The following is a 12604-nucleotide window of genomic DNA, read 5'->3' as shown; positions in this document are numbered from 1 at the left end:
ATTTAAAAAGAAGATACAAATCCACAAGTATGTAAAAAGCTGTGATTAATGAAAAGAGTGATTCTAGTTGGTTTTGGCCCACTTTCAGATCTAGCTAGGAAGCCAAATTGGAAAGAAAGAAAAAGAAAATTTGTGGGGTAGAAAAAGCATTAGACAGACCAAAATGTGGTGTGGTTCACAATTCCCATAACGAAACAAAATAAGCCCCTATCCATCCATCCACAAAGAAGAAAAGAAAAGAGAGTCCTCTTGAGATTATGAATGTGCCATGGGCAATGCATGTTCAAGATTCCTCCATGTTTCTTCTCTTCTCTTACAATAATTTCCATTTCACTACTAAGCCCAATAATTCAAACTTACATTAACTAATTCTGGCAACAAGCCTAGCTAGCTAGAAACTGCTATATATGCAAACTTAATCAATATCCACCTTTATCAAAAACCACCTGTCTCTGTCTCTCGCTCGATCAATCGATAGTGGAGGTCACTGTGAAGCGAAAAAGGATTCCATTTCTTCCCCTATATAATCAGATGCTCCCAGGACAGCTATGTTGTGACTTGAAGAGAGAAATATCACACAAGAGAAAAGAAGTATTCTTCTAAGTTTTTCTTAGTTTGCTCTTGACTTCTTGAAGCTTACTTTTTCGATTGCACAGTATATTACAAGTACCAAAAAATGGTTAGTACTTTTCGTTAGTCTCTTCATCTATGAATGTCTCCCAGTACTGTATCCATCAATACCATGTTCAAGTAGAGAGAGACTTAATTTTATGATTTTAACTAACTTGATTATTGTTTCTCCAGGATGAAAAAATGAGTTGGGCGGTCTCTGACGCCGTCGACTTCAAAGGTTTCCCGGCTGACAGATCAAAAACAGGTGGTTGGGTGCCGGCAGCTTTGATATTAGGTACGTTCTAATCATTTTGTTTATATTTTGCGCATATAAATTAACTTCTAGTTAAGGTAAAGCATTATCTGGCAATGGAAGTTTTAGACAACCGGAGCGGTATCCCTCCACCCATGAACTATCATACTGTTTTATAAACCATCACAGTGTAATGGCAGTCTACCGATCAAAAAACATAGTCGGGTGGTGTACAGTGAATTTTGGGTGTGGATAATAACTAGGAAAAATCGACCAAAGAAAGATAATCACTAGGCAAATCAATTATTTTTCTAATGTTTTCCATTGATTAGAAAAGGACAGATACTCTTGCTGTAGCAACTAGTATTGTCGTCCAAAATCCAAATTGAACAACTCAAAAGGCCTTTGTTTATGGACCCATAAAGCATATTTTGCACCACAAAATCTCTGGAGGACCACCGAGATTCAGACAGTCCGGGTTTTATCTGAAGCATTATTATGATTTGATCTTTTCTTAAATTTTGCTTTTTGCATCATGCATTCACGTATTTCTGTGATTGGAGCTTTTAGATTTCTCACAGTTAAGAAGATTCTTTGTTTACAGCCATGTGATGCATATTAACATGTTCTAATTGCACGTGAAATTTTTGGTTGGTGTGATAAACACAAAAATCTCTATAAATTAAACAACCACTGACTGTGAAGGGAGCCATGGTAAAGGAGGAGCTATGGCCCTCACTTGCCAACTGACTCCCAAAATCCAACTATATTCCCAAAAATAAAAAGAAACTGATTGATTGTTTTATTGATTGTTTTATTTCATACTGTGGGATTTTTATTTTTTTTTTGACTTTATAGTGTTTTTGGTCCTGGTTTGCCACTGGTCCAGGGGATACAAAATTCTCTAAAAATAATTTGTCTCAAATTTTCCTCTGGGTTGCTACTTGCATAGTTGCATGCATGTCCTTGGTCCATTTTGTTCTAAGAAAATATTCCCTGGCTAATTTGGTTGGATTTTGCATGATGGCGATAGGGATTGAGATCTGCGAGAGGCTATCAACAATGGGTATAGCTGTGAACTTGGTCACTTACTTGGGTGGAACCATGCATCTTCCCAGTACCACGTCGGCAAATATCGTAACTGATTTTATGGGGACTTCTTTTCTACTGTGTCTACTCGGTGGATTCGTTGCCGATTCGTTCTTAGGAAGATACAAGACCATAGCCATCTTTACATTAGTTCAAATACTGGTAAATATTTTATTGTCTTTGGATGACTAATAACTAAAATATTATACTAACACCTACGTAATTCTAATTGATATTGTTGATCGATGTAGGGTACGGGAATGTTAGCTATCTCAACAAAACTACCTGAACTACGTCCACCACCATGCGACTATTATTCCACGGCCAACAAAAAATGTACGCCGGCAACTGGATTTCAAATGGGCATCCTATATCTCTCTTTGTACCTGATCGCGTTAGGCACCGGAGGTCTAAAATCGAGTGTGTCAGGATTTGGAACGGATCAGTTCGACGAAAAAGATGAAAAAGAGAAATCTCAAATGGCTTTTTTCTTTAATAGGTTTTTCTTTCTCATCAGTGTTGGAACATTGCTAGCCGTGACAGTACTTGTATACATACAAGATGAAGTTGGCAGAAGCTGGGCTTACGGAATTTGTTCCGTTTCTATGTTGATAGCCGTCTTGATATTTTTATCAGGAACTAAAAGATATAGATTCAAGAAAAGCTCCGGAAGCCCTATTGTTCATATTTCTCAAGTTATTGTTGCTTCTATCAAGAAAAGAAAGCTCAATTTACCTTCTACTTTCAACTTATACGAAGATTTACCCGAGCAGAAGAGAATACAGCACACCAACCAATTCCGGTTAGTAATATATTCAATAAGCCTTCAAAGTACAATGGCACATTTTTTTTTTTAATATTACTAAAACATTTTTAATTTCTAATGAATTGTAGTTGTCTGGACAAAGCTGCAATTGTTGTTGAGGGAGATTACGAGAAGATTGGATCATCTACAGTTCTGAACCCGTGGAAATTATGTTCAGTGACTAGAGTAGAGGAAGTGAAAATGATGACAAGTCTGTTGCCAATTTGGGCAACTACTATTATATTCTGGACCACTTATGCACAAATGATAACGTTCTCCGTAGAACAAGCCTCAACGATGAAAAGGTCTATTGGAAGTTTTCAAATTCCTGCTGGTTCGCTTACTGTCTTCTTTGTAGGAGCTATATTGATCACCCTTGCTGTAAATGATCGAATGATCATGCCTCTTATGAAGAAATGGAGAGGAGACCAAGGTATGGACTAATTGAATACTTGAAAATAATAATTTTACTCAGTGTTCAAGTGTATATATATCTTACTGACTGTAACTTTTTCCTTGCTTTATTTAGGCTTTACAAACCTGCAGAGAATCTCCTTAGGCCTAATCTTGTCGATAGCAGGAATGGCGGTAGCATCAGTAGTAGAAGTAAAGCGTTTATCAGTAGCATCGAAATCTATCAACAACGCTTCACAAGATTTACCAATTAGTGTTTTCCTTTTGATCCCACAGTTCTTCTTAGTAGGTTCCGGAGAAGCGTTTATGTACACTGGCCAGCTCGACTTTTTCATAACTAAATCACCAAAAGGAATGAAAACCATGAGTACTGGTTTATTTCTTACAACTCTATCGTTTGGGTTTTTCCTTAGTAGTTTCTTGGTCTCAGTGGTACAAAAAGTTACTGGAAGTAGTGATGGGCATGGATGGTTAACTGATGATATCAACAATGGAAGGCTTGACCTCTTCTATGCGCTTCTTGCTGTGTTAAGTTTCATCAACTTTGGAGCCTATCTTGTTTGCGCCATGTGGTTTAAATCAAATGAGAAACAGAACAGTTCTTTGCAGATGAGCAGTGTTGTTTCCGGTCAAGGTGCTGAAGCTGATGAAAAATGTTAAGCTGGATAAATGTTATTGTATGCATGCATTACATGGTTTATTCCTCTTTTTTCGCTCTAGTGTATTTGGGTGTGTTGAAGTGGTATAATTCTGATGTAGAGTAAAATGCCAATCAACAGTGTGTTTCTGTTTGGTCTATGTTTCTTAGCTGTTCCAAGCTTCCAGGTTCCAGTTAAAGAGATCTCTAATGATTAAAATAATAGAAAATATTGTCCATCATCGCTTTCCTTGTTATATTTGTCATATATACAGTAAAACCTTGGGAATAAACCACCAAAAAAATCTTTATAGACCGAGAAAAAAATCACATTAAAAAACGGCCACACACAATCTGTGGCCCTTGCATGTCTCCCGAAGGGTTGGATTCATTGGGATCTACAAAAAGAAAAGAAAAAATGTAAGAGACGATTTTGTCATAGTCTTTTTTTTCGGTTCAAATAGAACCACTGATAAACCACTCACATCGAGTCTGATATTGTGTGCACTCTTTAACAAAATGGGCACGTGGTATTTCAATCTGATTTAAATCTGGGAGCCATGTGTTGAGAATGAATTCTTAGCTAGCCGGATAGTGATCATTTATTAACTACTTAACCAATGAAACGAACACGTGCAAACCAAGACTCTTTGAACTAAGAAGTGGCAAGTGCGCACAAAAATACGCTTTCAAATTACTCTATAACACCTGCAGGGGGCTCATACCGGCCCTCCAATTAATTGAAATAGACTAATAGCACCATGCAGCAGGGTTAGAAATTTATTTAAGGACTAGAGTCAAACTTGTGAGCTAGATTCCTAGCTAAAAGATCCCATCCAAAGTAAAGAGAAAGATTTAGGTGCTATTCCTAGCTAATATGGAAACTCCGGATGTCCGATCACTTGGTTCTTGGTAGATGAAATGATTGGAATCTTTGACATTACCCGCCATTTGGAATCGATTTTAAGGAATTTTTTTAAGATAAGGAAACGAATCTGCACCACCGTGATTGGAAGAAAATGAAGGATAAGTGTTCCCCGAAAGTTCGGGAAATGAACTATACTCTATGTGAACACCTAGCATCACTGCTCCACGTTTACCTAGATCCTAAAAAGAGAGTAATTTTGAAGGGCTGGGTTCCAAACACTTTGGTTGCTAGTAATACCACTAAAATGTATTTTACGGGTCTAGACTCTAGAGTACTTTACACAGACTTTGTTGGCGGCTCATGTTTGGAATAAAAACTAATGGATCCTGAATAGTTCTATGGGGTGAGATGCTAATCACAAGACTAGCTTATTTTTACAAAGTTGTTAACCCTTTTTCTTTTTCATTTTTGCGGCAAAGGAAGGCAAAGGAGATAAATATCAGTTTAATCTTAGATTCATCCTATAAATCAAGACCTATGAATTCCACTAAATTTTTCTTTTGATATACAATAGATATATGGGAAAAACGATGGTCGTTAAAGGGAAAGCTGAAATAGGTACAGGAAAAGCTAACTTGAGTCAATAATATTTGACTTTGTGTCGATTAGGGGAAAGCAAGAAATTACTTGTTTATAAGAAAAAATATACATAGATACAATAAAACCTCTATCTAAGAATAGTCTTAGGGACCTTGTAAAAAAAATCTTATAGAGAGATTATTCTTATAGAGTGTGAAATCATGGTTTTTTTTATCGGTAAATAAATAAAGAATTTGGTGCTGGTGAGTAACTTTACACAAAATTGGTTAAAAAGACCAAAATCAATAATTTCTTGGTGAAAAGGACATTTAGATTTTGATACTGTTTAAATGGACAAAAATGTAAAAATAGCTAGGATATAAACAGTTTCATCCTACCCATTTTTAAATACTTTTTCTTATTTTTAATTTACAGGATGCATCCAGTTTCATCCTTGCTATTTTTTAAGTTTAAGTCAGGATGAAACCAGTTTCATCCTTGTTATTTTTTTGGTGTCCATTTCACCCATAATAATTTTTACTCGTCCATTTGAACCATGTTCTAAAAATATTTGGATAATTGGTCCATTTTCCGGTAACTTTACCACTGTACTACAGTGACGCCGGCAAGGGAGAAATCATGAACAATCTTATATGTATGCTATCCATACAAGGTTGAACCAATTTTCTTTAGAGTCCACGTGACAATGGATTTGAACCCAATATTTTGATATTATGTTCCTCTTATATGATAGTAACAGTTATAGCCGATATAACAAAATTACAACATATTAGACGACTATTATCCCCCTAAAATTGAACTGTTTGTAGTTTGTAAAAGCTGAAGCTTGTCCTTGGGCTCTAAAATCGTGTCCATGAAGGCCATAAGTGAAGATATCAGCAACCTATTCAATCGATATCAGCAACCTATTCATTCGCAGAGATCTAAGAAACATTTAGACAGGGACGGGCCTAGCAAGGGGCTAACCCGGGCTATAGCCCGTCCCTTGATTTGGTAATAAAAAAATTTAGTAGGCATATTTACTAATATTTGTTGTTAGCCCAACAGGTTAGTAGGTAATAATCCCACATCAAATTAAGTCCATACGAACGAAAATGATGTTATCTTTAAAAATGTTTTTCTTTATTTGAAGCATCTTTATCATTGTTTGGTCTAATAGTAAAACTTAAAACTTAAACTGATATAAATTTAAGTTTGAATTTTTTTTTCCTAAAAGTTATTAGAATTTGATCCATTGACAATGGCGCTGCGCGTTTACTTGAAATTGTTTTCTTTTTGGTCGATTTAACCCTTTACTGAAAAGAATTCTAAATAAACAAGGCAAATAATCGATAAACCATCAGAAAAAACAACAACCACTCAAACAAACATGTCATAGGTAAAGAAGAGCAGAAAGACATCACAATAACGATATCTACTACCAAAAGAGATCAAGTTGGGAATTGGTAGTAAATAACCGATGATTCGGTTCATGTATGCTTCATGATGTGCTTACAATATCATGAATGCATTGAGTTTTCTTAGTTAAATAGATAATAGATTATCTATCAAATCTAACAAGTTAAATATATGTTTCAAAGTTAGGGTTCTTTGTCATATGCCTATTATTGAGTCAGTCATATGAGCGTTAGCTAATATCTGAGTGAGCTGAATAGCCTTAGTGTTGAGTTAGAAGATTGGGTAAAATAGTGTACATGGGTCTTTCTTTCCCTGGTCGATTGACCTTGTACTCTTAGTCACTAGATTGGTAGGTGGGAAGATCTAACGGCTACTGTGGCTACCTGGGTGTGTGAACAATAATTGGTGTATTTATCTCTGTTGTTTTTGTTGTTGTTGGTAAGAAGAAAGATAATAAATAAAATTTTAGGCTCATTCCTTTGGAAGAGTAGGTTATTTTGTGTGATTTTCAATCCTATTAATTGATTCATCACATTTGGTATCAGATTAGTTCGATCTTGTGTTTTGATTCATGATAGGAGGTGAGAAAGAACCTACAGTAAAGGACGTTGCTCATCAGCAAAAGCTTGATGGAGAACGTTTATCAGTTCTGGAAAAAGATGTCGCCGACATCAAACTCAAAATGACTTCAATCGAAGAAACTTTGAGTCTCCAATTTTCTACACTCTGCAAACACCTAGGTGTTTCTCCTCCTCCAGATCCAAACGGTTCAACCCAATAAATTCCTTCCGGAAGTGATTCTGATCATCGTACTGGTTTTGCTCTAACTTCAGGTAATATCACTCGCCAACCTAAGATCGATTTTCCTCATTTCGACGGTTCTAACCTGGGAGCTTGGATTCGCAAATGCGAACGATATTTCTACTTAAGTTCCATCGACAATTCTAAGAGAGTTGATATTGCTTCTATTCACTTAGATGATAAGGCTGATGCGTGGTTCTTAGATTATCAGGAGGGTAAATTATTTATTGATTGGAATACTTTTTCTTATGATGTGTGTTGTCGATTTGAAGATGTTGCCTATGATAACTATGTGGGTAGTTTTAATAAATTATCTCAGACTACTACTGTAGAAGAATACTATGAATGGTATGAATTCTTGAAAGCTGTAATGAAGGCTAACAATAGAAATCTCTCTGATGATTATTTTACCATGAGTTTTATCAGTGGAATTAAGGAAGAAATCAGAAATCCTGTGCAAATGTTTAAACCCACTACAGATTCTGAGGCCTTTTACTTAGCCAGATTGCAGCAAGCTTCAGTTGAATCTCAATCTAAGAGATATAAAACTTTCCCAGACAATTCCAACCCTCCACCAGCTCATTTTCTCCCACTTCACACTATAAGCCTTCTACCACCTCTCACAAATATTCCTAGACCATCTTTTTCTCCTGATAAACCTATCATTACCCATCCCCTTACACCAACTAAGCCTGAGATACCTCTACCTCCTATTAAAAAACTTACTCCGACTCAAATGCAAGCTAGAAGGGATAAAGGTCTATGCTACAATTATGATGTGTTTTACAAGCCAGACCATCGATGTAAATCACAACAGTTATTCATGTTAGTGGCATCTGATGAGGATCCTACATCTCCACCTATTGAGGATTTTGAGGAAGAGACAGCTTCTCCTTCAACTTCTGGAGATACAACCATGGAGATATCTCTTCATGCCTTAACTGGCCTTGTCACACAACACACTATAAGAGTTCTAGGTAAACTCTTGCATCAAGATATTTTTGTCCTGATTGATACAGGTGTACTCACAGCTTTGTTGATGCTGCTTTGGCTGAGAAATTACACTTACACATTGCTTCAACTGCTCAGATGCTAGTTACTGTTGCTAATGGTGACACTACTGTCAGCCATGGTGTTTGTCAGAACTTACAATGGTCTATGCACGGATTCAAATTTTCTAGTGATTTGAGAGTACTACCTCTAGGTGGTTGTGACATGGTTTTGGGAGTTGGCTGGCTGAAAAAGTTAGGTGATGTGGTTTTTAATTTAGCTGATCTTAAGGTCTCCTTTCAGCATCAAGGGATACAAATTACATTACAGGGTCACAATTATAGGCTCTCTTGCAGGTTACTCAGTGGTGAATCATTTCTCAAATTCCTTAAAAATAACACTCCTACTATAATTGGGCAATTTTTCTCCATCTCATCTAGTCCCATTTATTCTCCACCTCCAGAGATTACCTCTCTTCTCCACGGCTATGAGGATGTATTTCAATCCCCATCAAAACTTCCTCCTCCCATAGACATTGACCACAAAATTCCCTTAAAACCTGACTCAATACCTACTTCTCAAAGACCCTACAGATTCCCCTACATTCAAAAGGCAGTGGTGGAGAAATTAGTTCAAGAAATGTTAGATGCTGGTATTATTCAGGACAGTACAAGTCCATTTGCTGCTCCCATTTTATTGGTCAAGAAAAAGGATGGCTCATGGAGGTTCTGTGTGGACTACAGAAAACTTAATGATATGACTATTAAGGATAAACTTCCCATTCCTCTCATTGAGGAATTGCTTGATGAACTAAATGGCTCTTCCATTTTCACTAAATTGGATCTTACAGCAGGCTACCACCAAATCAGAATGCATCTGGGAGACAACAAAACTGCTTTCAGAACTCATCATGGTCACTATGAGTTCAAAGTGATGCCTTTTGGCATGACAAATGCACCTGCTACATTTCAATCTCTGATGAATAAAGTTTTTCAGCCTTTCCTCAGGAAGTTTGTGTTAGTATTTTTTGATGATTTACTTATCTACAGCAAGTCTCTTGAAGAACACTTACTTCACTTATCTCAGGTGTTAGACCTATTAAGACAACACAGTCTTTTTGCTAACTTCAAGAAATGCAACTTTTCTCAACCTCAGTTGAACTATTTGGGTCATCTTATATCTACTGATGGAGTTTCTGCTAACCCTGAGAAGCTATCAGCCATGCAAACATGGCCTCAACCCCAAAATTTGAAACAATTAAGAGGGTTTTTGGGCCTTACTGAGTATTACAGAAGATTCATCAAGGGATATGGGAACATAAGCAAGCCACTTACTGACATGCTCAAGAAGAATTCCTTTGTTTGGTTTCCAACTGCTGTACATGCTTTCCAAGACCTCAAAATAGCCATGACCACTTCTCCTGTTCTAGCTCTTCCTGATTTCTCTTCTCCATTTGTCTTGGAAACTGATGCCTGCACTAGAGGAGTTGGTGCTGTATTAATGCAACATGACAAGGCTATTGCATTTTTCAGTAAGCCTCTGGGTCCCAAAGATTTAGCATTATCCACTTATGAGAAAGAACTATTAGCCATTGTCATGGCTGTGTAAAAATGGAAACATTATCTCTCTCACGATCAGTTTATCATCAACACTGATCACCAGAGCTTGAAGTTTTTCATGTAGCAAAGGATGACTTCTATTGTGCAAAAAAAATGGCTTATGAAACTCTTAGGCCTGGACTATGTGATTAGATACAAGAAGGGGAAGGATAACATTTTAGCAGATGCATTGTCAAGACTGCCTCCTGCCTCTGAATTATCTCAACCTCAGTGGTCTCAAGACATTCTCAGCAGTTACTCAGATGACAATGTTGTTCAATAACTATTGACTCAATTACTTATCAGTCATGTCCACCCAACCTTATCTTTGCATGGGGGTATTCTCAGATATAAAAAGAGATTATATGTTGGTGATGGTAACAACATGAGAAACTCCATCATGGCATCAGTCCATTCTTCAGCTATTGGTGGCCACTCAGGCATGCTTGGTACTTACAATAGGGTCAAATCATATTTTTCTGGCCTAAAATGAAACAGGATATTCTCCAATTTGTAGCCAGCTGTACAGTCTGCCAATGCAAAAAATCTGAACACAATGCTCCTGTTGGTCTCTTACAACCACTTCCTATCCCAGATGCTGCTTGGAAACACATATCCATGGATTTTATTGAAGGTTTTCCACCGTCCAACAGAAACTCTGTCATACTAGTGGTAGTGGATAGACTCACCAGTGTCAGATAGAGATAAAATATTCATCAGTCAATTCTGGAAAGAACTCTTCAAATCATTGGGAACCTCCTTGCACCTCATCACAGCTTACCATCCCCAATCAGATGGGCAAATAGAGAGGACAAATGCTTGTATGGAACAATACTTAAGATACATGACTGGTACAACACCTAAACTATGGGCCAACTGGCTTCCTCTTGCTAAGTGGTGGTTCAACACCAACTTTCACACTAGTTTAAAGATGACACCTTTTCATGATTTATATGGATACCTACCTCCACATCTTGCATTTCCTTTCAATTCTACTACTTCAGTTGCTTCTGTTCAAGAGTATCTCCAAGAGAGAGACCACATGTTGCAGCTACTAAAAGAAGACTTACTTAAGGCCCAGGACAGGATGAAACTTTATGCTGATAACTCAAGATGTGACAGAGCTTTCAATGTGGGAGATTGGGTTTTTCTGAAGTTACAACCATACAGACAATGATCTGTGGCTCTTAGACAAAACCTTAAACTCTCAACAAGATATTATTGCCCCTTTGAAGTTATACAAAAGGTTGGCATTGTTGCTTACAAGTTGAAGATTCCCATTGGTTCCAGAATTCATCATGTGTTTCATGTTTCTCAATCGAAGAAGAAGATTGGCCAACATTAGGCTCGTTCTTCATCTCTGCCATTGGTTGATACTTCTGGTGCTTTCATTGTCTTACATGTTGCTGTCCTTGACCATAGAGAAAGCTTAAGAGGAGGGAATTCAATTCACCAGGTGCTTATTCAGTGGTCCAACTCACAGCCTGAAGATGCCATATAGGAGGACATTTCACACATTCAAGCCCAGTTTCCTGAGTTCATCCTTGAGGACAAGGATGTTTAGATGGGGAGGGTATTGTCATATGCCTATTATTGAGTCAGACATATAACCGTGAGCTGAATAGCCTTAGTGCTGAGTTAGATGATTGGGTAAAGTAGTGTACACGTGTCTTTCTTTCTCTGGTCGATTGACCCTGTACTCTTAGTCACTGGATTGGTAGGTGGGAAGATCTAACGACTACTGTGGATACCTGGGTGTGTGAACAATAATTGGTGTATTTATCTCTGCTGTTTTTGTTGTTGTTGGTAAGAAGAAAGAGAATCAATAAAATTTTAGGCTCATTCCTTTGGAAGAGTAGGTTATTATGTGTGATTTTCAATCCTACTAATTGATTCATCACATTCTTAAGCTTAAAAATAGAAATCCATTTTCTACCAGTCTAAAAAATTTAACCAAATATCAAATCCTGGGTCCGACCCTGCATTTAGAGAAACATTTAGAGACATAACCTGTACAAGCTCCCTATTGATGTGACTTTTAATTGAGTTGTAGTAAAAAGTTCGTTGAGACTTGTGAAAGCAAAAGATTTTAGATTTAATGAAATTTAAAAACAAACAAAACTTAATTCAAGGAATAACCAAGACACTGATTCCACTATCACACATGAATAAATTATGGCAAATAATTTAAAACTCTAATTATCTTTTAAGTCCCTTATTTCATAATTCACAAATAATCAGGAAAATTCTCAAATATCAATTGTATTCCCTAAGCATAAATTATCAATTGACTAAACAAAGTATAACCTATCAGATTGAATCACAAATAATTAAGAAAATTATGCAAACAATTTAAAACTCTGCAAAAGCAGTGATTGAGTGAATTATAAATTAGAGAAAATAAAATAGTTACCAATTATTCATGCGTAAATAGCTTCCTCATTGCCTTGGTTGTGGGAGATTTAGCTCATTATCATGTTGGAAACACGCTCAAAAGTTGATTTCATTGCTCAAATGGTGTTTACAAATGATGAAAAGG

The 12604-nt window shown here is 36.8% G+C and overlaps 2 protein-coding genes across 2 annotated transcripts; both read left to right on the top strand.

The window, feature by feature from the left end:
• The first annotated feature begins 224 nt into the window (after window positions 1–224).
• On the top strand, window positions 225–4065 carry LOC113348352 (protein NRT1/ PTR FAMILY 6.2-like). The gene is made up of 6 exons (XM_026592075.1): window positions 225–679; window positions 805–907; window positions 1899–2116; window positions 2206–2756; window positions 2849–3192; window positions 3289–4065. The coding sequence occupies exons 1-6, from the start codon at window positions 677–679 to the stop codon at window positions 3831–3833; spliced, it is 1764 nt and encodes a 587-aa protein (XP_026447860.1). The 5' UTR covers window positions 225–676; the 3' UTR covers window positions 3834–4065.
• A 3182-nt stretch (window positions 4066–7247) lies between these two features.
• LOC113351588 lies at window positions 7248–11242 on the top strand. The gene is made up of 6 exons (XM_026595541.1): window positions 7248–7443; window positions 7510–8447; window positions 8567–10071; window positions 10219–10336; window positions 10564–10699; window positions 10842–11242. Exons 1-6 carry the CDS (start codon window positions 7248–7250, stop codon window positions 11240–11242), a joined length of 3294 nt encoding a protein of 1097 aa, XP_026451326.1.
• Window positions 11243–12604: the final 1362 nt, after the last annotated feature.

This window comes from Papaver somniferum, chromosome 2 (genome assembly GCF_003573695.1).
Source record: "Papaver somniferum cultivar HN1 chromosome 2, ASM357369v1, whole genome shotgun sequence".
NCBI lineage: Eukaryota > Viridiplantae > Streptophyta > Magnoliopsida > Ranunculales > Papaveraceae > Papaver > Papaver somniferum.
This window is presented reverse-complemented; position numbering and strand designations above follow the sequence as displayed.

Bases quoted from the DNA above. Each gene is read 5' to 3' on its own strand.
- LOC113348352 (XM_026592075.1), top strand. The intron at 2,757-2,848 runs GTTAGTAATATA...AATGAATTGTAG, and splicing joins CAGCACACCAACCAATTCCG to TTGTCTGGACAAAGCTGCAA. The intron at 3,193-3,288 runs GTATGGACTAAT...TGCTTTATTTAG, and splicing joins GAAATGGAGAGGAGACCAAG to GCTTTACAAACCTGCAGAGA.
- LOC113351588 (XM_026595541.1), top strand. From the start codon at position 7,248: ATGATAGGAGGTGAGAAAGAACCTACAGTAAAGGACGTTGCTCATCAG. The intron at 7,444-7,509 runs GTTCAACCCAAT...CTCTAACTTCAG, and splicing joins TCCTCCTCCAGATCCAAACG to GTAATATCACTCGCCAACCT. The intron at 10,700-10,841 runs GTTTTCCACCGT...ACCTCATCACAG, and splicing joins ATCCATGGATTTTATTGAAG to CTTACCATCCCCAATCAGAT.